At 45.6% G+C, this 26,663-nt stretch overlaps 3 protein-coding genes across 3 annotated transcripts; all 3 read left to right on the top strand.

The window, feature by feature from the left end:
* The first annotated feature begins 2,313 nt into the window (after nt 1-2,313).
* On the top strand, nt 2,314-3,090 carry LOC135810528 (arsenite methyltransferase-like). Its single transcript, XM_065324021.1, has one exon. The coding sequence runs from the start codon at nt 2,314-2,316 to the stop codon at nt 3,088-3,090; it is 777 nt and encodes a 258-aa protein (XP_065180093.1).
* An 11,339-nt stretch (nt 3,091-14,429) lies between these two features.
* LOC135810527 (trans-aconitate 2-methyltransferase-like) lies at nt 14,430-15,221 on the top strand. Its single transcript, XM_065324019.1, has one exon. It carries the CDS (start codon nt 14,430-14,432, stop codon nt 15,219-15,221), a length of 792 nt encoding a protein of 263 aa, XP_065180091.1.
* Nucleotides 15,222-16,694: 1,473 nt separating this feature from the next.
* Nucleotides 16,695-18,240, top strand: LOC135810858 (uncharacterized). Its single transcript, XM_065324276.1, has one exon. The coding sequence runs from the start codon at nt 16,746-16,748 to the stop codon at nt 17,805-17,807; it is 1,062 nt and encodes a 353-aa protein (XP_065180348.1). The 5' UTR covers nt 16,695-16,745; the 3' UTR covers nt 17,808-18,240.
* The last annotated feature ends 8,423 nt before the right edge of the window (nt 18,241-26,663 follow it).

Raw genomic sequence — 26,663 nt, 5'->3', positions numbered from 1 at the left:
AGAGTACTATCCCCTCGGCACCGAGGGGATCATTTTTCAAATCCCCAAGGCGCGCAGCGCCGCGGGGATTATGAAAAATAATCCTCGCGGACACTGTGCAATATCCTGTATAGACCACACTTTTCGGGTGATCAGCAGCGCTACATGCAGCATGAACCAGTGCACTGTGAACGGAACACCGAACGCGAAGTACCAGTAGTTCTGATATAGTCGTTTGTTCATCGCCTCTCCAGGTTTTGATCCACTTATTGGTTTGACTGAGGCGAATGCGGATTGTCACACACTTTCTTTGGTTTGTCTCCCAAGACGAAGCCTCATGAACTCTGCTGCTTGCCAAGACCGTGGGGAAAAGCGATACTGATAGTGATCAAGTGAAGACGACGAAATAGTAGATATTGTAATTATTTGAAAATAATTTGAGGTGCTCTGTACGTCTGTCACCTACCGGCGTGGAGGCGATTTATTCCCTACAAATCAAAGACTACAATGAAGAATTGTCAGACACTGACGTCCGTCCCATGGCTTAGTCAAATGGTGTAAGAGTATCCGACATAAGATGGATTGTTTGTGATCGTGTGGAACAAATTTGACAAGACCAGTAGAGCGTGAATGGGTACATCTACACGTACATGTAGAACCAATGACATTGAGTTAGTAGTAGGCTAACTGCTGCAAAGATTAAAATCTTTCAGGTCTGTGAAAGAAGGAATTTTCCAAACACTGTACTAGAATTAGTAGAAACCAAAGTTTGCATTGAACGGCGATGCTCATTAGTACTATGCGTCTTTGTCATATCGTTCAATGTTTCTATGACAACTCGTGTGCTGGACGAGCATTTGTTGTCATTGACTCAATTTCTTTTACTCTCCATAGGCTATTGGATTATTTTCCTTACTCGGTCTATTTATAACCAGTATCTATATGAGAGTGTGGTGTGTCTCTATGTTTACCGGTGTTCGTCACACCCGGTTCATGTAGCATGTTGCAAATTAAGATGCTCTTGTTGGTTGCTGATAGAAAGATTGCCACTTCCCTAGTTTTGTTTCACCAATATGCTTTTCTTTTGACAACTATAGCCACTTCCCCTTTTTAGACCTTATCTGGAAGGCCCCTTCTTGCATATTCAAGCAGCAGCCAAGAGAGCTGGTAGAAGGACTGAGTCCGACCCACCGTCCGAGGGGATCCACAGGATTTCCTGTGGATATGAGATCCCCTCGTTTGAGGGGATTATGACTCTGATAATTTTTGTAGCCATAATCCCCTCAAGCCAGGGGAAATATCCGTAGATCACCTGAAAAGGGTGGTCTATGTAGCTAGTGAGAGTCTGTGTACCCAGTATTGCAGTTGTCCGAGCGCCATGAAGGCCTGCGAACACACCTCACGACCCGCCAAAGTCGACAGCCACAGCAGCCCCTGGGGTATGACACTGTACTGCTCGCCCGTCGCGCCAAGACGCTTGGCAGTCAATAGGCTTCATGCCGACGATGTTGTCCGCAAGCTACCCTGTTATCTGCCCATCACCCACTGCCGCTGACACGCTGGGAGGCCCCGCGGCATTCGCCCAGTATATCGTCGTCAGAGCCGTGTCGACGGTACAATAACGCTGGTAGAAACAAACAGTTGGTCGTATGGTATTGCGTCCTCCGGATTGTCCCTTGACTCGTCCTGTCCCTCTTCTTGCTCTGACGTTAACGGCGCACGTATCATATTATTACAGGGTGCGACAGAGCTCTCGGCCATTGAAGAAAATGTTGAGTCACCTCCACCATTACACGCTAGCGCTCTTTAGCCGACTACACCCTCCTGCACACAACCATCACCATGGCGAGGACACTTCCGTAGACGATATTAATAAACTCCTTCAGACAGCTGTTTCGCTAATACATAGCTCATCAGTGAAGGTAGATGTTGAAGGATTAAATATATAGACCAAACTGCGTTCGCAGGCCTTCATGGCGCTCGGACAACTGCAATACTAGTACACAGACTCTCCCTTGCCTCTGCAAACAAATAATCAATTTCAATGGTTGGACACGTTGGATTCAGTTCTTTTCGAACGTGGCCGCTTGTACCGCGGCCCATCTACGCCCGTATATCGCTTCCAAATCGCAGCCCATCTGCGCCCATACTTCGTGCTTCATTTCGTTTCATTTCGTTTCATTTTGTTCCGACAAGTTTACATGGTATATAAGAGCTGCTGCAGCCTGCCAGGCAGTGTCTTCATAACGTTACGACAGAGAGAAAGATCATTTTCCGATTCCAGCTCCTCTGTTTCCCCAACTGCATAACGGTAGATGCGGATGTAGCAGAAGTATGTCTGAGGAAAGAGCGAAGCTATACGATGATAATTCTGATTTCGTGTACCAAATGGGAGTGTCCCTCATGGACAATGACTTGCTACCAAAAGATGGAGATTGCATTCTCGATCTTGGCTGCGGAACAGGTCGTCTAACGGCACGCCTTGCTTCTAAAGTTGGACTGAGAGGCAACGTTCTGGGAGTTGACCCTAATGCAGGCAGGATCGAGCTTGCCCGTACGAATGCTCAGCGCCATCACCAAAATATCCGGTTCGTTGTAGGTCTTGTGGATGATATGCTGAGCCTTGGGCCATACGATAGTATCTTCTCCAACTACGTCCTCCATTGGGTACCTGATGGGAGTATCCACGAAACATTGAGGGGTGCACTGGCTTGCCTGAAGCCAGGTGGATTGCTCTGTGCCCACATCGCTCTCTCACCCAAAGCATTGTTTGAGGATATAGAACGCCTTGTGACGGGAAATGAAACTCCTCCAACTCCGCAGTATATTCCTGGTGAAGCCGGAGCAAAATGGAAAAGTATGTGTGAGCTTGCTGGATTCGATGTGTCTGTAGCGGCCGAAGAGAGTGCAAGGGCCTGCCTGGACAACTTGGACACCTGTATCAACGTGGTGAGAGCCTATCTGGATACGCATGCTAGCGGATATGCTATAATGGATAACGATGTCAGTTCACTGATGAAGGCCCACGGTATCAAGTCGAGGTCTGACAAAGTCGTCACGGAATCAAACTACGTCCGTCTGATTGCGCACAAATCGCCAGAGGGCCAATGACTGCTGCATATAAATTCTACCCAAAACGCTGTTTCTGCAATGATGTGAAAACTGTCGGTACCCACTTGTACAGTAACCCTGTATAACTCCTACATTAACTAGCTGCCCCTACGTTCTCATACATATTATTTTACCTTCATACAGCCATTTCTACTCGTAGAGAAGAAATTACAAGTGCAATGCACATGACTGATTGTACTTCAAAAGGCAGATCCTCGCATTGCCTTTGAAGTCATTTTATTCAACGGAGCCAAATTTCTTGAACACAGTTACTCCTTTGAATGTGAATAAAAGAAGTCTTCCAGTTCTTGCTCGCAGAGGACGTACATGCACACTTAGTTGCCCAGTAGCACGATATTCTATCCCTATTGTAAGGTTTAGCTAGCCACTCAATGCTCCTGTGACAGCTTATCATCTTCAAAGCGTTGTGATTGGGAACGTCAGTCACAAAGGCAGCCAGTTCAGGGTCAGCATTCTTCTGCATGGAGTGTCCCGAAAGTATGGAAACCAAGCGCCGCATCAATTTCACTCACTTTTTTTCTTTTTATGCAGCAGTGAAGAAGATTTCAGGTCACCAATTACCTGTACAAAAAGATATAGATCATTTAGAAACAGACGCAGTATTGACAACACCAACAATGAACATGTCTGCAGGAAAAGCAAAGCTCTATGAGGATATTTCCGGATTCCTATACCGAATGGGAGTATCTCTCATGGACCATGACTTAAAAACAAAAGATGGGGATTGTACTCTTGACCTTGGCTGCGGAACTTGTAGTTTAACTGCACGCCTAGCTTCTAAATTTGGAAAGAGAGGCAAAATTGTGGGAGTTGAACCTAATGAAGCCAGGGTCCAGCTTGCTCGCAAGAACGCCTAACGTAATCGTAATACTATTCGTTTTGTTCTAGGGTGTGTGGATAATGCAATGAGTCTGAATGTCTGAAAAAATAGAATAATGCAGTGAGCCTTGGACGTACGATTGTATGTGGGTTCCTCATGAGAGCATTCAGGTCACCTTGAAGACTGCATTGGACTGCCTTAAACCTCCGCGCCCATATCACTCTCTCACCAAGCGCGCTGTTCGAAGATATATTGGACGTCTTGTTACTGGGAATGGCATTCCTCAAACGCCAAAGTCTATTCCTGGTAAAGCTGGTACTGGAGAAACATTTGTGGGCTTGTTGGTTTCAACGTCCGTCTGGCAGCTGAAGAGAGCCAGATCGTCTACATCAGTACATGGACGATTTACACACATGTATAATCGTGGTGAGAGCCTCCACCAATACACCCATCTTAGCGGATATGCCATAATTGCGCAGAAACCACCAGTAGTATGATATTTGCTGTATTATATCCACAATACCGTGTTCATGGTACAATCATCAGGTAGCTATAGCTTACGTGTAGATATCTACACAATTATCGAGGCCACACTCCATGTGCACTATCCGACATTGCGTTTCTCGCATGCCAGAATCTATACGGTTAAATTCTCTTCCCAACCCAAGAGACTACTATAGGATAGCACTCGCCAAGAGTTTTTCTGAGCTTCAATTGTATGCTGGCTTGCCTGGGAATACATGTTCGAGCTCAGTTTGTATTGCTACACATGATATCTGTTGCGCCACTGTCACATGTACATGTAGATTTAGATGTGAATTTCAACCCCACTCACATTGGATGTCAGAATGCCTAGCAAATAATAATGCCGACGCTTTTAGGAAGAAGGGCAGTGAAAAGGTAAATGCGTTTCGGCGCTGCATCACCCTGTTGAACAATACAGCCAAGCACATTACGCCACCCAGTACCTCTCTTTTGACATGAGTATGATTCTGTCGCACGCATCTCTTGCGGTTCATAGCGCACTCTGTTTGGCTACACGCCCACCAATGTACATGTACATGTACATGTATGTCGTGCATCATATCTCGAAAAACTTGACACATACATGATTGTATTACAATTCTTTCCCCTCAATGTTTAGAATCCTAGTACGGCAGCCACCTAATAGCCACTCAGACTCTGGTGAATCGTGTCTGTAATGAAACCAAGATCAGTATTGTGTTCGGTTCCTAAACACCACATTGGCATCTTCTTCAGGGAGAGTACCTGGCTTTTCGCAAAAAAAAAGAAGAAAAAGCGGATTTCACTTGGCAGTTGACTGACTTACCACTGCCATCAGAGCGGAGGAGAATTATAATGTACAGCCATGTAGATCCTAACCTAAACTGAGAACCCCCTCAAGTCCCCCCCCCCCCCCACACACACATACACATACAAACACCATCGGTTGAGCGTAAGTACAGAAAGAATGAATAAATTTCTGTCGCGGGAACACGACCATGTGCATTTTAAGATTGATTTTTCAATAAAGTAATTCAATTCCACCTCCACCAAACGGTTCTCTGGCCGACCTCACACACCAGCAAAATGACTCCAAGTTGTGGATACTGAAATGTAATTTTTTTCCTCCATACAGCACTGTCTCGACCACTATAGGTCTCATCAGTGAAGGTTGAAGGTTTTCAAATGAAAAAATTCATGTCATGTACATGTACATGATAAAATTAATGTAATGTACATGTTTAAACTAGTTTCCCCTGTTCCAGCACAAGTTTGCTGAAACACGAAAGTCATTTACGGATCAATATGAACGTACAATGCAGGCTCAGTAGCTATCACTTGAACGACATCTCAGAGCCAGGATCAGGAAAACCCAGGGCGACACATGTACAGTACATGTAAAGACTGAAAACAGGAAACAACGGTGGGCACAAATTATGCGTTAGAAGAGTCCACCAACTGAACCAGATTAGAACAGTCAGTCAAGGTACCCCCAGACTAACAAGGTTTTTCATATTTTCCAGTTTGATATTGCCGTGGCTCACCCTTCAAGGATCAAGGGGGGGGGGGGGGGTGGTACTTGAAGGTTCATGGCGTTCCTACGGATGCGGAAAACTCGTCCTCTAGCCGAGTCTCACGCGAACCGTGAATATTCTTTTGGCTCACTATCCGAGTCATACAATGATACACGTACATGTACAAATCCCAACGAACAAGGAATAGCCTTAGCCAGAGTAATCACATGCCATGGGGTGGAGATTGTGGGAGGCGGTGTCCCGACAGTTCACGGAAACCCAATTCACAGAACGACAGTTCACCGAACGACAGTTCACTGAATGACATTTCACAGACTACCTTTTTGACAGACAGCCCATTTCACAGGATACTAAGTACCCAATTCACAGAAAGACAGTTCACAGAGCACTGTTTTCATCGACAGCCCATTTCACCAAATTTGATCAGGCATACACGTGACTCGGCAAAAGTACGCCAATGTGTTTGCACGTTCGGCAGAGTGTGACAGTTCACATGTGGTAGTTAGTGTCAGAGCAGCAGACAAATGTGACAGATGAACCGCGTTTGGTTCCGGAAATCAGCATAGTACAGAACGGGCTGTATCCTAGGAACATCTGGTGGGAGGCGGTTATGCGACAGTTCACAGAATCCAATTTCACCATGTGACGTTTCACAGATTCCCAACAGAACCAAACGCGGTTCATCTGTCACTTTTGTCTGCTGCTCTGACACTAACTAACACATGTGAACTGTCACACTCTGCGGAACGTGCAAACACATTGGCGTACGTTTGTCGAGTCACGTGTGCAGGTTTTCCGTGCAGCTGGCAGTAGTTCGGCGCATTGTGTCTATCGAGCTTCCCTAGTGCGATCTAATGGATTTGATCAGTATGCTTGTTATGTTTTTCTGGAAAGGCCTAGTGCGCTACTGTAGTAATGTTCCTAGTAACTAACTTACTTCCTACAACGGCACCACTGGACAAAAACAGTCCGACTAAATTCCCCAGGACTCGCGATTGACCATGCAACAACAAATGAAAGTTTCTGAAGTCGCATCCATGTTTTCAGACAAAGCTCAAGGGTCGCTGATATTGAAACTTAAAATGACCGAATTATTGTGAATACAATGATGCCAAAACAAGCAAAAAAGTAGCGGAAGTTTACAAAACTAGTACAACACTGTCAGTGTATTGTGGCGCAACACAACTGGTTGAGTAAAGTCATGTGTACTTTGTAACACATATGGATGCATATGTTCACAGAGTAAACAAGTTAGCTATGGAGAATGAACAGAAGAACACCGCCACCGACATTGGACATCGCTCCCTCCAGTTAGTGGCCAAACACTTCCCTAAAGGCTCAAGTCTCAACAAAATATTCAATTAACCCTAACTCCATAAAAGTTAGCTATATACACGTATGTAGTTGTATGCAGAACATGGCCACCATCATCTAGCAACACAATAACAGGATCCTTCAACCCAAGAAACAAACCAAAGGAGGTGACAAGGACACCAGGGCATGTACCTGTCCTAAGAAAGAATGATGTCCACTGGACAGAGCGTGTCTAGCGGAGAGCATTGTGTATAAGGCAAGAGTCACTACAAGAACAGAGAAAATGGAATATACTGGCATCAGCAACATTCAAACAGCGCTTCTACATAACCACCAATCATAATAATAATAAATATTAATAATCTTTATTTCAGGATTACCCAAAGGCTAACGCCTATCTGGGGGATCTCCTATTTGTGTATGCACTAGTAACATACCGTATTATCTCTAATATAAGTACAGTCTCCAATAATAGCACGTCTCCTATAATAGAACACCTTGGGGCGGCATTCAAAATAAAGTGCTCAGTCTCCATTATAAGCACACTGTGTAAATTCATTATCTGTACCGGCGAAAAAACCCTGAAATGTGTGTGTCGTACATGAATTTGGCATGGCAACATGCCTCTGAAATGAGGTTGAAATAATAATGGAACAGTCTCCAATAAAGGAACGTCTCCATTAATAGCACGGAGCGGAGGTACATTGAAAAAATAAAGGACCGTGCTTATATTAGAGATAATACGGTAGTTAAGGATGCGAGAGAAAGTGCGCAAAGTGAGTGTGAAATGTTGGTTTTAAAAAGGAATAATAAGAAACGCAAGGAAAGAAAGTAAGACAGATCATTCCGCCACAGACAACACGAGAAGGACACCCGCCTATCGCAGTAAGGATGAAGGGAGGTTCGAAGGCATGCAGCATTCAATGTGCACTCCACCGCAAACCAGTGGCCTGCAGCAACAAAAGCAAAAAGTGCAACTAACTTATGCCTGGCGGAAACATTGGCCATCGCGCCACCCAAGCGATGGCCAATGTTTCCGCCAGGCATAAGTTGCACCTCTCTCTCAACAAGAGGAGTGAACTAATTACTTGTGTCAAAGTGTCGCCACGAGAATAAGTACTACTTTCGGAATTTCAACCCATCCACAGGCATTAATCAAGTAGCAGACAACCAGCTCCAGTGCGTGTCACTTGAAGTAGTATCTTTCCCCACTGCTGTCATTCACACCTTTCAAAGTCATGCCGTGATCACGCAACAACGACAACATTTACTACTGGACCATGATGCTCGGCAGGCTGTCCAAGCCTTTTAGAAGATTTTTGCTTCAGCAACACGCTATTCGTACCTATGAATGAAATTGTCTTCGGTTAGGACAGTCATTGCCAAATCACCCTGGTTTGCTGGCAACCCAAGCAGCTGTAGAGTTCGCACGCACTAGCACAACTACTGCTACTTCACTACCAATATACTAGGAGTGCAACTACCTGTACTTCATTTGTTGTTGCCAATTTGGATTGGAATAAAAACGATTCGCCCACATTTAAAGTGAAGAGTGCGACTGAAGCTTATGTACTACAATGTTAGCGGCCAAGGCGAAGCTGTACGATGAGAATTCCGCTTTTCAATTCCGGCAAGGTATGATTCTCATGGACGATCATCTAATGCCGGAAGAGGGAGATAGAATTCTTGATCCTGGCTGCGGCACTGGTGGCTTAGCGGGTCGGCTTGCATGTTGCGTCGGATGCGAAGGTGAGGTCGTGGCGGTTGACCCGAATGTTGAGAGACTCCACGTCGCACGTGACAACATTCAACCTCATCACAACAACATCAAGATTGTTGCTGGCACAATCGATGACGCTATGGGGATGGGGCCCTACGATGGCATCTTCTGCAACTTTGTTCTGAAGTGGGTGCAGGATGGGAATATTTCCCACACTCTGCACAGAGTACTGGGCTGCCTTAAGCCAGGCAAAGCAATGTGTGCCAACATTGGAGTTCATTCGGGGCCGTTATTCAGCGACCTGGAGCTGCTACTCACAGGTAAAGCAACTCCGGAAACTGCGCCGCGTACACCTGGCCAGGCAGCTGAGTACATGACCCAACTATGTGAGTCGATAGGGTTCAATGTTGTTGTGTCGGAGGAAGTGAAGCTGGCTCTAATCCAGAGTGGTTTGGACAGTTGCATAGCAATAGTGAGAGCATACACAGAGGTATCCGTGGAAGAGCGTTACATCACCGACGAGGAGATCAGCCAGTTAATGAAGGCGCATAACATGAAGGCACGGGCAGATGAGATTGTCAATGAAGGCCATTTCGTGCGCCTTGTTGTGATGAAACCATGATTCTGGTTACTGCTGTTGGCAGTTTGGGTGCTAAAGTGCGGAAGCAAGTAGTAGAGGAGCAGCGGATTCTATACCGGGTTAGCAGATTCTGACACGGAAAGGATAAACCGTACCCTTCCAAAACACAAAGCTATAAAATCAAGATCATCTCCGTGACCGCGCATGCAGCCACAGGAAACACAAGCTTGTCGCCAAAGAAATCGCGGCTAAAACACTGGGGGAGGGAAAAAGACCCTAATGCCATCATTATGTGTGGCACGTGTTGTGAGTTGCCTTTGAAGTGAAACACATGTCAGCGCTTTCTAAGTTCAGCCGGTCCCATAGCTCAGTTGGTAAGAGCATTGCTCATGACAAGCAAGATCCCTGGTTCGAGTCCTGATGGGTGTGGCGTTTTTTTCTCTTTTCAGGCCGTGCACTTCTCCGACTGATCCATTGAAGAGCATTACATATAATTATATTGATGTATTGACAATTAAGAGCACTCACTGCCTAGGCGAATACAATAATCATCCACTGGTGGTCCCTAACAGCCAGGAAAAAGGTGAAGATAGCAAAATGCAAGTGATCTTACAACAGATGGTTTTTTATTAAACAAAAAACAACAGGTGTGATTGAAATACTACAGTATGATACCCACTCGAACATTCGTAAATGTTCACATTTTTTAGGCTTTTCTACGGCTCCGTTGTTCCGACCATGTGCAGTTGTCTGGTGTACTGCTGCTTTCGCCACTGGTTCAAGGCATATTGTGACTAGGCACCGGCGGATTATGCCGGCATAATTATTGGCATAATTTGGAGGTTGAAAATTTGGAGCATAATGAGGCATCCTTTCGGAGGTAGGAGCATAACTACATGGTTGTACCACAATTCCATTATGTAAGCTACACAATTGTGCACAATGCAGCTGATCACTGCTGGTGGTCCGCATGGTAAAGCCGGTTCCGGGAGTAGCCCGTTTCCAAAGATGCTGGCCACTTTTTCGCAACTTTCCGTTGTTTTGCAAGAAATCGCAATTTTCTTCATTTTCACAAACTACTTCGCAACTTTTCCGAAAAGGTGTGCAGAGAAGCGCGCTGGATCGAGAGTCTTTCGAGACCATCGACTGTGCAGGCTATGGTTATTGTTATAATAAGTAAAAAACGAGGTATAGGTGATGTTCGGTCATGGTGGAAGGAGAGGTGGAGCTACGGGAGAGATGAGCTGAGTTTTCGCAGGGTGAGGGTGACATCGGTTGGACGAGTATGACGATTACGAAGACAGTTGAACATGATAATTTTCAAAGGTAACTCAAACTAATTTAGCAATGAAAAATTCTTTTTACAAAAGAAATCAACTAATGAATAGAAGGAGTCATGTTTTCTCTTTCCATGTTGATCTCTATTATCAAGAGTACTCTTGCTAATATGCATGGTCATCTTGGTATGGGGATATTCATGTATTTTGTTGTACTAATGGCCACAAAGTACAGGCAGGCACAGTGGGTTGGTCTAAGACCATGATTAATGAACGAGAGGTACCAGGTTCAAGTCCTGCTTGGAAGCGGAAGGATTTTTCCAACCGTGCTGCGACCCACAGTTAATTGGGAACTCGTGGCCTGGCATGAGTAAATCATGGATGTGGCAAATGGGATTTAGGCCTTTGGCCTATGGTTGGTGGATCTGATCTATCCTCCCCCACCGTTTAGGAGCCGCATCTGACGCCTGATCATGGGGTGGTGGCGTCCCACGGAAGCGGAAAGGTGGTTCTTGACCAGGGAGTTGTACGACTCCTTGTTCTTGACCTGCCCGGTACGCGAACCCGTCGAATTTATTTTTATTTTATTTTTTAATGGCCACTTGCAAGTACGAAAAGGCACAATTTTCCGAACTTTGAGGCTCCATAAGTACAACAAAGTGAGTATGTATCCCTGCGTGCCAAAGCATATTATGAGGATTTCGCGAGCATAATGCGAGAATCCATGAAAGCATAATTCAATGATTTCGCGAGCATAATCCGCCGGAGCATAATTGTGACCCATTCCGTTTTCGAGATATTGACTTTCATATCCCACATGTCTCCAGTGTTGTGCAGAAGGCGTCATCAGCCAGCTGTGGCGCCATGGGCGATCTCTGCCCACAAGAGCCTGCAGACTTTGGTACATTGGCATTGTGCAAGCATGACTAACGTACGCGTCCAATGCATTCTTCCCGTCGCTGACACAGCAGCTGCAGAGTCGTTTAATCAAATCCAGCAAATCCGGAATTCGTGCAATTTTCTGACTCTCCAGCCGTGCATCCACAGCCCCCCTCCTCGTGAGCTTATCTATTCGATCCCTAACTCACATTTTTCACTACAAGGTTTTGGTTTTTGTTTTCCGTTGCCTACATGATCTTGCAAGTCTTCTTTTCTGCACCTACTTTCAGTTGTCGTTGTAGAAGTTTATTTAACGTCGCACCACAAACAGGCGATTTCGCCTCCTTTGATACATGTGGACGACAGAAGGAATGAGAGAGAGGGGGGCAGAAGTACGGAGAGAGGAAGGGTAGGAATAAATAAGCAAATCAACCTCAGGGCTACACAAAAGCAAAAATGGAATGGGAATATACTATATACAACATAGCTTCATACATATGTTGCAAAACACGTTTACTATTCTTCAGTCCGCTATACCACAGAAACACACTAGCCGAAAAGCATTTAAACCGAGCCATGATGCGCTTTTAGCAGGGCACAGAACTGAAGGTGGCTGGGCTCGGAACGGAGATCAGGCGGGAGCTGGTTCCACAGGACTGCGCCGATGAGCTGCATGGTCGCTCGACCCGCAGGACCGGGCCAAAATGGTACTCGAACGAGGTGATGTGCTGCTCTCCGAGTGCAGTCACCAGTAACTCTCACGAAAAAGCTGACGGCTAATACAGGCCAAGCATCCCGGGATGATCGCCGAATTTCTCGAGGACAGGAACAGCGGCTACTGCAAGTTCCTTTCTTCCTGGACCTTCCGGTCGGCAGTCATTGACATTTGTGGGAAGCATTTTTTGGAATGCCCTTCCCAGTGATATTTGCCTCCACCGTGCGGTCTTTGCCTTTAAACTAGCTCTGAACAGAATAAAAAAATAATAATAATAATCGCGCTCCTCCCTTGCTCGGCACCCCTACACATTACTGCATGTTTTCTCTGTGTGTTCTTCACTGCATGCTTACACATACACACGCCCATTTGAAGTATATACATACTTTGTGCTTTGGAATTATCATGTTATGATTCTTTTTAAGGTGGCAGACTACCCAAAAATTCGCTGAAAAATCGAATTTGTAAATTCATATTGAGTGCTACGTCAGTTGAAAGAGCATGAATAGCTGCAAATTCTCTGAAAATTGTGTCCCGATCTGACCGGCCGTTCAAGAGTTATGGCCGAAAATGTGCCCTTGCAAGGAAAGATTTTTTTGTTGCACGCTGTCATTTCTTGGCAGCACTGTATTTGAATGTGAGCAGACCGTGCGCAACTTGTCGTATCATGGAAACACGTGAAAGTGTGCAGAATTTTGCCCCAAGTCCAAAAAATCAGGTTTTTGAGCCACGTATTGGGCTGCACGGCGGCGGGCAAAGCCCGCCGCCGTGCAGCAGGACTTTTGCCAGCTCTCTCGTAACGTTGCAGATATGTGGCTTGATTATTGTAGTTGACGTTGATTTAGTGACTTTGGCAAGTTTGAGTCGTGTCAAGAAGTCAGGTAGGATTCAGTACTAGGCAGTAGTGAAACGTGAGTGGTAGTCTTTGCCGGTTTCTGAGGGTATCCTGGATTTGGTATGCAGCGCTGTGGAAATGGCTTGCTGTGAAGGTCCCAGCACTGGATGTTGTATCAAAGGTACGACCTCTTAGCACGTGCTAAACCTAAAAGAATTCAAAAATTGACTTGGGTCTGTGGGAGTGTGTGAGGGAACGCCCACTCGTTCCGTTGTGACAGATTCCAGGGCCTCGTTGAGGGGCCCTACCCCATCACCCATGGCTGCTTCTGGACTTGTTCTAGGTTTGGGTCCCGCGCACGAACAGAATGAGCACGAAAATGTGAAAAAATTGTAAATGCATTTGTTTGGCTCCTGGGTGGCTCGCACACCGTGGCACTATGCCGGAAAGTTTTTCCGGCCTGGAAAGCCTGTCAGTGAGGCGCAAGAACTTGTAAATCATGTCCTGAGGGCCAGCATAGTGGCAGGAGTGTGTGGTCAAAATTTCACTCAAATCCACTGAGAAACACCAAAGTTACGGTCAATTGAATGCCATATGAAATTTATGGGTAGGCTGCCCCCTTAATATTTCCTTCTCTCATAATATTATATTCGTTCTTAGCAGGAACCGGAGGTTTTTCCTCTGGTGAGAAGGCAGAACTGCGGCTCTAAACGAATTCAAATGAAAGAAAGAAAGAAACAAACAAACATGTCGAGGATGGCCTCTGCAACTGCTAGAAGCTAAGGTAGATATGTGTGGGACGTTGAAAATAATGAAATCAGCGTCGTCTGCATGCGCGTACACTGAGTCTGTTCCAATGGTAGTTGCGCATCGGCAACTGGTCTCAGTGGCAGCACAGTACCGGTCGAAGATCACGTACTGTGACGTAGTGCAGCTTCGACATAGACATACAGCCACAGTACACAAACCCAACTGGCACTGGTCACACAGTGAGTGGCTGAGTGAGGATCTCTTTGCGTAGAACTAGAGTTTTTGATTGTAATCGGTCTGGCTCCTGTGGGATTGTAAGAAGTAAATGATCAGTACAGCCTTGACAGGAGCAAGCAGAATCTGATCTTTGGCATGCAGATAGATTAGTCATGGAGAAAACTGAACAGGCGCACCAAATGGCCAGTTTGTATGACGCTCATTGCAGTGTTCAGTGTGAGCGTGGGCGAACCTTGGTTACCAATCATCTTCGCCCATTTCCTGGTCAAAGGGTTCTGGATTTGGGCTGCGGCACCGGGAGATTGGCCAGAGAAATCGGGTGTGCTGTTGGAAAGCAGGGAAGCGTCCTGGGTGTCGACCCTAATGCTGCCAGAGTAGCCTTAGCGAAGGAACAGGAAGCAAAGTGCTCTGAGTCGGATCATCGTAACGTGGCGTTCATGACTGGTCTTGTTCATGATGCAGAGCAGCACGGACCGTTTGATGCTGTGTTCTCCAACTATGTGCTTCACTGGGTACCCGAAGAAGACATTGATGCTACCATGGTCGGTATCGCCAAATGTCTGAAGCCTGGAGGTCGTCTTTGCGCTTCGCTAACTGGCCATACAGGTCACTGCGCCAATGATCTTTCACTACTTACAACAGGTCAAACAGAAGAAGCCGTTACTGGTATGCACTTTCGCTCGCTCCAGTACTGGACAGGCAAGTTGACTGAGGCCGGTTTACAGATAGACTATGCCGCGGAGGACAACACCACCGCTATCAACTTTCCCACTCTTCTAGAATATTTCGAGTTTGTCAAGGCGTACAGCGAAGGTGCGGTGGATTATCAGAACCTTTCTCCCAAGGATTTAAACGATTTCATGGCGAAGCACAACCTAGGGTGTTTGACGTCTAAGTTTGTGTGGACTATGTCTTCGCTATGTGTTGTGGGAGTCAAGCCCTGAGGCAGCGACACATCCATCAGGTACGCGTGCGTCACCCTATGCTTTTAGCTGGACTCGCACGCCCCTAACATTGGCCCAAAGAATACCATCTCCGACTTAGTCGCTTCATCATTGGGAGTTACTACACTTATTTCTTAAGCTAAAACATGCTATCCTTGAACACAAGTGTGGAATGTAACAATGCTAATATTCGTTGACGATTACATCACATTATCAGTGTTGCACTTGCTTCTACGATCACAGGAGAGTGCGGAAAAAACAGGTCCTGGAGTTCTCTTTCAACGTTAAAATACTAAGAAGGTAGGGTTTTACACGTGGCCCATTCGTTGTTTGAAATGATTGGTGTGAGTAATGGCTACCGAGGGTAGCAATGGTCGACTTTAGATCGGCTGCGCATGGAGGAGGGGACTTTGTTTTACATGTATATCTATTTGACATACGGCTGGCCAAAGCTAGCGCATGAGAAGTTCGGAAGGTCACGTTCGTTATCGTGTTTCAGTTTTGAGAAACTAAAGAGGACAGAGACTAAGTTACGTCATGTACATTCTAGTCTGAGAGCAACTCCATGTCGCACCAGTACAGCTACTTCCCAGGACGCACGGCATCTCATGCGTTGAGGGCCCTCGGATGTCGAGTGCCTTTCCTGCTTTAGGTAGGAATCACTACTACCAGTAGTACTACAATGACTATGTAACAGTCTTGCTCGTGTTGCAGTAACGTGCGCCATTAGTAGCTACAGTAGGGTACTTCAGTACGCATACCTTGCATACAACTATAATTCCATTTGCTGCTTGTTTTGATGTAAAATATCGGTCTGTATGGCCAATACCACTCGCACAGTACATGGCTAGACTGCATACATGGTGTTGGGGATGAGCCATGGGGAGGATGCAGAGGTATAAGTCCGCCTCTCTCCTACTCCTAGTGTAAAGACTACAGCTTGCTCGACTCAAACTCTACTGGGTGACGGTGACCTAGTGATGTGCGACATGGGGATTCTGCAGTCGAGTGTGCAACCGCTTGGTGCTCTATTCCGTCTCTTGTTTTAGAAGTGGCATTCTCAGAAATGGATTCTAGTTATTGCCCGTGAGCGTAGTGTTGCACCTTACTTTACCTTCCGTTGCTTGTGCATGTGTGGTGAGTATTCATAACAAGACACCGAGTTCAAAGGAGAGGAATTTTGTCTACATTGTTTTGCCAAGAACGTGCCTGTCACGAAGTCGTTAATCAACTTGAAACTTATAAGCACTTCACGCTCCCAGGTGGCACTGAACAGCGGAACCACTATGGCATCACTCCACTAATTGTCATCATGATCTGCCTGTTGTAGGATGTACAATGTCAATGATTACGTACATGTACGTGATGTACATGTATGTACATGTACATGTACATCACGTGATGTACATGTACATGTACGCGATGTGCTTGACTTGGCATCGTACGGGGAACACAAAGGAAGAACAAAACGATTTTTTGAAGATCTAGAATATCTTGTGAGAGGAAATACCTGAGACTCAGAGGATGGATTCAGAACTGGCGGAGTTGTATGACGAACATTCCAGCTTGCAGTACCACTATGGCCGACAGTTGTATCACAACCATATCTCCGTCGTGTCGGGACAGAGTATTCTTGATCTCGGCTGTGGCACAGGACGACTGGCAAGAGAGTTAGCATCCCGAGTGGGTGAAGATGGTAGTGTTATTGCCATAGATCCGAACTGTGAACGAATCCGTGTGGCAGAGCTAGAACTGCAGTGCGCCCCGGTTAAGTACAGGAACCTTCACTTCATCACGGGAGTTGTTACCGATGCAGCGAAGTACGGTCCTTTCGATTGGATTTTTGCCAATTTCGTCCTGCATTGGGTACCAGAGCAGGATCTCTGCGAAACAATGGCCAGTATTCATGAATGCTTGAAGCCCGGAGGTTCACTGTGTACCAACATATCGTTGACGACGGGTCAGTACGCGTCAGGAATTTCAATGATCGTCTATGGAAAGAGAGAAGAAGAAGTGATGGGTGTGAACTTGCGCTCCCTGGCTTACTGGAAAAATCAATGCTTAGAAGCCGGGTTGGATGTTGCTCACAGTCTTCAAGATGACAGAGCGCGAAATGTATTCACCAGTACAAGGGAGTATTTCGACTTCCTCAGAGCCTACACAGAAGGCGCACTGGATGTGGATGATCTCACGACCAGTCAACTTCAGACATATATGTCTGAGCATGACATTTCTAGCTTGGATGATCAGCTGGTGTTGAAGAGCAGCATGCTCAGTATTGTAGCAAAGAGAAAACAAGATGGAACACGTCGCTCTAGACGTGTGAAGAAATCCTACAATCACCTCAAGATCTTTCATCCGGAGCTCACGAGTGAAGTATTGAAAGGTCAACGGCGTAAGATGCAGAGATTCAACACCATAGACATGCCCAATGACCAGGTCGAAAAGGTCATAGTGGAAGGTGAGGTACAAATGGAAACTGATACAGAGGCACTGCAGCATACTGCGACACACAAGATGGCCGCCATCAACCGACGACTTCACAGATCTCTCACCTTAGCCATCCCTGAACAGGCTGAAGAATAGAGAGTGCGGGGCCGTTTACGACATGCACAGCCACTTGCGCAACTACGTGCACAACCACATTCACAACCACGTGTTGAATGTAGAAGGAAACTGAGTTCGCACTTAGCACAGCTCCATCAACAGTATAATAATATATTCAATTTGAAAATCTAGATACAATGTATAAGATTCCAAGCCTCTAACAGGTACTTCTCTGACTTTGTCTCTCTGTCTCTCTCGCTCTCTCTCTCTCTCTCTCTCTCTCTCTCTCTCTCGCGCTCTCTCTTTCTCTCTCTCTCTCTCTCTCCAAGAGGTGTCTGGATTAGCTCGACTTGGAAGGTGATATGCTGCATACACATTGTCAATGCATTGCCAACTTACACACGCAATCATCTACTTCGAGAACTGAAATAATAAGTGGAATTCTAAGAAAGTCTTAGTGCTCCAAACTCAGTACGGGATTGTTTGTGTTTGTATACATGTAAATGTATTATACATGCACACGGTACGTGTGTGTACCATCGCGTGTGTGTGTGTGTAGGGGGGGGAGTCAGTGCACCGATATTTGATGATACACTTGCGAGTTCTGCTACAACTAACTTAATTACAAGACCGAGTTGGCTGCAGATTACATCAGAGGTACGAGCGTGATTGTACATGTATTTGTGAGAATGACTGAGTGCTGACCATGCCTCAGACAGAAGTGTTGCCTCGTGATAGTCGCGGAATTCCCCCATGAGCCATTTACCCAATCTTTATTTTCTTTGTGGCTATAGTACTCTATCGCGCAAGCCATTAAAAACAAGTGAAGCGGTCGTAACTTCCTTCTAAGCTACGCGTGAAGTGGCAAGTGGGTGGTAGCATGTTGTGCAACGCCGCACAACCACTAATCCTGTGGAATGTACTTACAAACGTATACTGCGCTGGGCCATGGGGTTTGCACTGAATCGAGGGTTAATAATAATAGTGAGTGGCATTCTGAGTGCATTTTGTCTGTGTGTGTGTGTGTGTGTGTGCGTGTGCGTGTATGGTTGCTTGCGTGTGTGTGTGTATGTGTGTATGTGTCACTGTGTGTGTTTATGTGTGTGTGTGTGTTTATGTGTGTGTGTACTGTGTGTGTAGCGCTGTACCTTCTTCTGTTGTCTGTGTGGTGAATGTTATCACAACACGCGGAGTACACAGTGGAGAAAATATATTTGACCTTTTCGCCCGTTTTGCCCGTGCACCTATCAGCAGGTGACACTCGACTGTGCACATGTGCGCACTTCGCAGTTATGTCACTCTACTGCGTTTGGATGACCTCATCGTGTTCATTGCATGCTTGCTGGATATTGTACTGTATCATTAGAGAAGAACACGAAAAGGCATCAAGAACAGCTTATTTTCCAAGACAGACCTTGCAGAAAGGTGAACTGACAGTATGGATTCAGAACTGGCGGAGTTGTATGACGACCATTCCAGTGTTCAGTACCACTATGGCCGACAGTTGTATCACAACCATATCTCTGTCGTGTCGGGACAGAGTATTCTTGATCTCGCCTGTGGCACAGGACGACTGGCAAGAGAGTTAGCATCCCGAGTGGGTGCAGATGGTAGTGTCATTGCCGTAGATCAGAACTGTGAACGAATCCGTGTAGCAGAGCTAGAACTGCGATGCGCCCCGGTTAAGTACAGGAACCTTCGCTTCCTCACGGGAGATCTTACAGATGCAGTGAAGTTTGGTCCTTTCGATTGGATTTTTGCCAATTTCGTCCTGCATTGGGTACCAGAGCAGGATCTCTGCGAAACTATGGCCAGCATTCATGAATGCTTGAGGCCCGGAGGTTCACTGTGTGCCAACATATCGTTGAACACGGGTCAGTACGCGTCAGGTATCTCAATGATCGTCCATGGAAAGAGAGAAGAAGAAGTGACGGGTATGAATTTGCGGTCACTGGCTTACTGGAAAAATGAATGCTTAGAAGCCAGGCTGGAGGTTGTACATAATCTTCAAGATGACAGCGCGCTGGACGTGTTTCGTACTACAAGAGAGTATTTCGACTTCCTCAGAGCCTACACAGAAGGCGCACTGGATGTAGATGACCTCACGCCCAGTCAGCTGCAGAAGTACATGTCTGAGCATGACATTTCTAGCTTGGATGATGAGCTGATGCTGAAGGGCAGCATCCTCAGTATTGTAGCCAAGAAAAAACAAGATGGAAAACGTCGCTTGAAACGCGTGAAAAAATCCTACAATCACCTCAAGATCTTTCATCCACAGCTAACGAGTGAGGTGTTGAAAGGTCAACACCTCACTCGTCAAGGTAAGATGCAGAGATTCAACACCATATACATGCCCAATGACCTGGCGGAAAAGCTGATGACTAAAGGTGAGGTACAAAAGGACCCTGATACAGAGGCAGTGCACAATACTGCGACACACAAGATGGCTGACATCACCCAACGACTTCACAGATCTCTCACCTTATCCGTTCCTGAATAATAGAGAGTCCAGGGCAATTTATGACATGCACAAAAACGTGTTAGATCGCAAGAGATACTGGGTTAGCACTTCAAACAGTACCGTCAGCTATTTCGTAAATGCTTTTAAACCATTTGGTTCCAAATATGAACCAGATGGATCTGCAGAGGAATGCATTCTAGACGATGATTCCGTTACTTTCAGAGATATGAGTATCGGGTCCTCAACGCAAAAGCGCACTGTTTCAAGTTTATGATTATAACTGTGACTGATTGACTCTGTAATGTGCATGTACATGTAGCTGCTTTACTTTGGTAGTTCGCATCGCGGCATGGACATGCACGTATCCTAGTGGCGTGCCCACAAGGATCAAAGTAGTTGTGTAGATATACCATGCCTGCACCTGGTGTTTACCCGTCATTATTTCTCTTTCTCTCCCGGAGTGGTGTATTATGTACCCAGGCCTGATGTACCCGTACTTCTAGCTGACTGCTGGTATGCAGGAAAACACTTTGCATATATGTAGGACTCAGTGACCAGTCAAGTCCCCATGGCCAATCACGGTCCCCATGACCAGTCAAACAGTCACAAACCCCCATGACCAGTCACAAATTAGTTTACCAGTCACAATGCCCCGTGACCAGTCACAAGTCACCAATGTAAAATTCGCCATACATGCACATGTGTAAAGCACACAGTTCGTGACTGCTCGCGGAGTGCTTCGCACTGCAGGATTTGTTGTGGAAACTATAATTCCCTATGAGCGGTCACAAAATACAGTTGTGACCACTGTAATTCCATGCGAACAGTTACATGTGGAATGTACAGTTGCGACCACTCTTTCTCTGTGAGTAGCCACAGGCAGAATATGGGTATTTCTGTATTAATATTTTATCTCTTTTCAAACAACCCACAAGCCAAGAAGAGATGCGTAGACGGAAGAACCGTACTCTTGATGATACTGATCGCAAACATGATTAATTCCTCCAGGCCATTGAACACCCAATTCTAAACCTTATCTAGCCAAAGTCAAAGCAGCATGTCAGTTCAAGAACATCTCGTCAGACATACATATCGATACATGTCTGGTGCACTCTCACTAACACGCAGGCATAGCATGCTACATTTGCACCAGCAATCACAAGAAGTTGTGGTGAGTGAACATTTCTATCAAATTTATAAGTAGAAGGAAAATACGTAATGGACAAATGAAGGTGAGGAGGATCGCAAAAAACACTGACAAGGAGACAGTAAACGGTACACAGTATTCGTATGCATGGACAATTGCAAATATTATAACACAAGTTATAGCAGCATAACGAGAAAGACCATGTACCATCATATTACATCAATAAATTTCACAGAGTTATTTTGGGAGTAGGAATGAAGATGTGTTCGAAGCAGTAAACTGCGTAAGCACTACGTTGAGCCACAATATTGAAAAACAGTTTCCTGCAGTCAAAACAAGACACTCACACTTCTCTGGTGTAGTTCGCCATTCTTATCGCTATTAAACATGACTGGATTTAATTTCTTGGTTCTTTTATGGTTCTTGAGAATTGATCAATGATGTCTTGAATAGATTTCTTCCCTGGACGACTTCAACTGAGAGGCAGTTTCAGTTTCAACAAGCTGGACATTGTTTTTCTGGGGAGTCTTCCTCAAGAAATACAGGGCTACACACACGAAGGTGCTTGATGTACTCAGTACCTTCTTGGAGATGAACATACTTTCATTTCCATCTTCATTATATTTTCGTCTCTGTATCGTCGACGATGTCCACTTCTGACTCCGTAATCTTGTCACCCATCCTCTCCAAAAATACAAAGCGAGTGCTGCTTGTATGCTTGTATGCTGGATCAGTCTCCGTTCTAGATAGATCGGCATGCAAACAATTACTTGACTGAAAATATTCCAAAATAGCTTTTCTGAACGACGAAGTTTGTTCTTCAAATAATTATGATGAATAGCACAATCTACTAGCCAGAACGTCCTCTCGAAAGAGATTCTATCTGAGGCCTGCAAGATTTTCGACCACCCTTCGTTTTGGAGAGGAGCCTACACACACCAGACTCAAGCTACATACAAGTACAAGTAAACTACACGGAGATCGAAATTTGATCGAAATCGTTCTTGCTCACTTCTGAAACCTGTGGAGGAAAAATGTGCGCTGATCGCGTGAATGCCTACAGTTGAGTCGTAATATTTTGACGTGGATTCTGTGACTGTTCGCAGAGAAAGTCGCGGCTGTTTGTCATTGGTCATCGGGATTCAACTTGGTGTGTGACTTTATGACTGCTCTTCGGGGATTTGTGACTGTTTGATTGGTCACGGGGTGACGTGGATCAAGACGTGACTAGCCCTTTCCCAAAGCCGCAAAGGTGCTCTTTTAATTCGCACTTAGTGCTTTTCGCGTCCCTCAAAATATGCTGAAAAAGTGCTCATTTTTCAGTGAAAACAGGCAAAAAGTGCTCTTTTTTCAGTGAAGGATAGCCATGATACATGTTCAGATATGAACCCAAGCTGAGAAATGAATACGCGATCTTCCATTTATGGGTCCACGAAAGGCAAAACAGGAAGTAAAGTTCAAAAAACCCACTTTTTACAGCATTCTGTACACCGGGTACAAGCTTCACAAACTTGTTGCCCCCCCTCCCGAAAATGCGGCGTGCCAAGGCCCATCCACGCCACATCGAGCACTCCGAAACTGTGACCGCATGCATGAGCATGCCCAGATTTTAGCACTTTTTCAGCTAAAATGCTCAAAAAGGGCGATATTCACCAAAAAATGTAATAAAGGGCGAAAGAAACGGGCTTTCCCAAAAAGGGCCAAAAAGGGCCAAAAAGGGCGAAAAAAGGGCGAGCACCTTTGGGAAAGGGCTAGACGTGACTGCTCACTGAGTCCTGCATACGTACAGACTACAGTATGCGAAGTTCATACGTTTAGGCTCAAGAGGTAGGAGGCACCGGCGGCTTATGCCGGCATAATTATTGGCATAATTTGATGGTTGAAAACTTGAAGCATAATTTGGCATCCTCTCGGAGGTAGTAGCATAACTACACGATTATACCACAGTTCTAGTATATAGGCTATACAATGGTGTACAATGCACCTGATCAGTGCTGGTGGTCCGCATGGCAAAGGGTTCGGAGGTCATGCAGATAGTGTTTTCAATGAAAAGCAGGGTAGAAATCATGGCAATACATTATTGTATGCTCGAACTCGTCTTCTTCAAAGTTCTTTCTCACACTGACACAGTACATGTAGCAGAAGATGCGAGTGAATCAGCCTTCATCAGGTATCCCGGGGCGGACGAGATACATGTAGTGGCGGGTAGTCCGCAAAACTCCTTGTACATGTACATGTACATTACATTTGTACATTATGCATGTTACGAAGTCATGACCAGTCTGGATTTTAGCAGCCATGATATGACTCAGGCAGGCTACGGATATTGCTCTAAATTGATGTATAGTTGATGTTCGGTCATGATGGGAGGAGACGTGGAGCTAGGGAGAGATGAGCAGATTATTCGCAGGGTGAGGCCCAGGGTGACATCGGATGGACGAGTATGATGATTACAAAGACAGTTGAACATGATAATTTTCAAAGGTAACTCAAACTAATTTGGCAATGAAATAATAGTTTTACTGAAGTACAAAAGAAATCAAGTAATGAATTGAAGAAGTATTGTTTTCTCTTTTCCATGTTGACCTCTTATATGCATGCACACCATGGTATGGGGATACTCATAATATGAGTATACATGTATACATGTATACATGTATTTTCTTGTACTTATGGCCACTTGCAACTTGCAAGTACGAAAAAAGGCACAATTCCCCGAACTTTGAGGCTCCATAAGTACAACAAAGTGAATATATATCCCCGGGTGCCTTATGAGGATTTTACGAGCATAATGCGAGAATCCATGAAAGCATAATTCCATGATTTCGTGGGCATAATCCGCCGGTGCCTATCAAGAGGTGCAGGCCAATGTAACTGTTGGTGTTACAATACATGACATCTAGTAGAGGCGAAGAGGCGCTACAGTTGACAGATAAACAGTTACATCAGATCCAACAATTTGGTTACGGAAGTTATTGTCGCTCTGCGGAACCGCCGCCACGATCTCGCTGACACCTGACCAAACCCACAGCACAGCGATCGCCTGGCCCTGCATGCTGCCCTAAGTCTAACGGCACTAGAGTCGTAGAGACGCCTAATGTCATTTTTACTGCCAGGTACTAGTACAGTCATGATAGAATCCAACACTGGTAAACCAGCACAGTCATCATCTGACAATTGCGTAGTACAGTCATGTACATGTACCATCTTCAACTACAACAAGTGTTCGAGAAGAATATCGCACCAGGTTCATGAATGAAACGCAGCTTGAACGCGCTCGACGGTCATATTAATTTTATTCTGATTCCGTCAAACCCAAAGAGCTCACCGCGCGCGGCCCATATATTCCTGGGCGTCAACAACTGGACATTGATCGCAGGGAGAAACATGTCGGAAGAAAAAGCTCAGCTCTATGATGAAGATTCCAACTTCCAATATCGCTTCGGAATGTCCCTCATGGACGAACACCTAAAACCTAAAAGTGGAGATTGTATTCTTGACCTAGGCTGCGGCACTGGCCGGCTAGCGGCACAGCTAGCTTCCAAAGTTGGGAAGGAAGGCAAGATTGTAGCAGTTGATCCCAATGCGCAACGAGTGGAACTTGCCAGTAGGAATGTTCAGCGCCAGCACGATAACATTCAGTTTGTTGTTGGCACTGTGGATGATGCAGTAATCCTGGGCCCGTTCGATGGCATCTTCTGCAACTTCGTTCTTCATTGGGTGCCTGATGGAGGCATTCTGGAAACTTTGAAAACTGCTCTGGACTGCTTAAAACCTGGAGGAGAACTATGCGCCCAGATAACAGTTTCGCCTGGAGCACTACTCGAGGACATAGTACGGCTTGTTACTGCACATGATACGCCTCAAACGCTGAAGAGCATCCCTGGACAAGCTGGACTATACTGGAGAAATCAGTGCAAGTCAGCGGGATTTGACGTTCTTGTGGCTGCCGAACAGAGCCCAATGATTGTCATGGATAATCTGGACTCCTGCGTTACGACAGTTATTGCATACACAGAAGCAGATGTGAACTTGAAAGCAGTTGCAGCTGATAATGGTGAGTTCAGTGCCCTAATGAAGGCCCACAATATTAACTCAAGGACTGACAAAGTGGTGTTCAGAGATGCAACGCATGTAACGCTCATAGCACGGAAACCTGCTGATTTGTAAAAGCTGGATTGGTGACTGACGTGCCTGCTTACTCCACAACACCGGCGCATAATGATGTACATGTACAAGACTTCGTGCGTATTCAACTCAAATTCGTGTTCCGTCAGCGTCAGTGTCAGCAAGTACATGTAGTACAATTTGTTCCCAAATAACTTCAGGACAGTCTGTTCATGGTTTTCATTTGTATTGGACTCGTTCTCTACACTTGGGATAATGTAGCGGCTATTCTAATGTTGTAGCGTTGTTCTCTTGTAATTTAGTGGAACCTGTATTGATTAACTGAGTTTTATGTTTCGTTACATTGTCGACAGATCTCCTGTGTACCGGTTTTGTGGCACTGTTAGGTACCTCCTCCCGTACCTTTTCTAGCTGGCCTGCATGCACTTACGTACTCACCTTTTGTCTCCTTTTGTTCCGTTGGCCTGGGTAGCTACTTGCGCGCCCATATTTGCCATAGCTACCCAGGCCCTTTATCTTGCCGTTCAGACTTGATCTCTCACTCTCTCTTTTCTCACTCTTCAATGTAGTCGTTTCGTTCGTCTTGGTCTCTTGTCTCGTCTATAATAAGTGTCGTGCCCCCAATCTACCTGTTCCCGTTGTAATGTCTGGATATGTCGTCAGTCGTCCTGTTTCGAAGTCAACATTGGCGCCCGATTATTGATCGACCCACGACCCTGAGATCATCCCATGCCCAGCCGTCCTCAACCACCATTCGTCTCGTCTATGTCACCCTCGTCTCGTCCATGTCAGTCCCGTCTCTCCTACGCCAACCTCGTCTCGTCTCTATCAACCTCGTCTCTCCTACGCCAACCTTACCTCGTCTATTCTCGTTCAAGCCATGCAGGTCAGCTACCTTTCTCTCTTTCTTTTTTTTGTATGCTTCTTCGTCAAATTTATTTTCGTGAATATTTTTGTAGTGTGTGCGCGCGCGTGTGTTCGTAAAACATAACCAAGTTAGGGGTCCGATTATGGTGAGCCACGCTCCAATTTTTGGATGTTTAGCAAAAGTGTAACTAGGCTGTATTAGCCGTGCAAAATACTAGTAATTCACGTTCCTCGGCAAACTCCAATAGTTATTACACACAATAAGTAGTACAGGAATGATCTGTACGAGTGC

The sequence above is a fragment of the Sycon ciliatum genome, chromosome 2, assembly GCF_964019385.1.
Source record: "Sycon ciliatum chromosome 2, ocSycCili1.1, whole genome shotgun sequence".
NCBI lineage: Eukaryota > Metazoa > Porifera > Calcarea > Leucosolenida > Sycettidae > Sycon > Sycon ciliatum.
The sequence above is the reverse complement of the archived record's forward strand: the minus strand, read 5'-3'. Positions and strand labels throughout refer to the sequence as shown.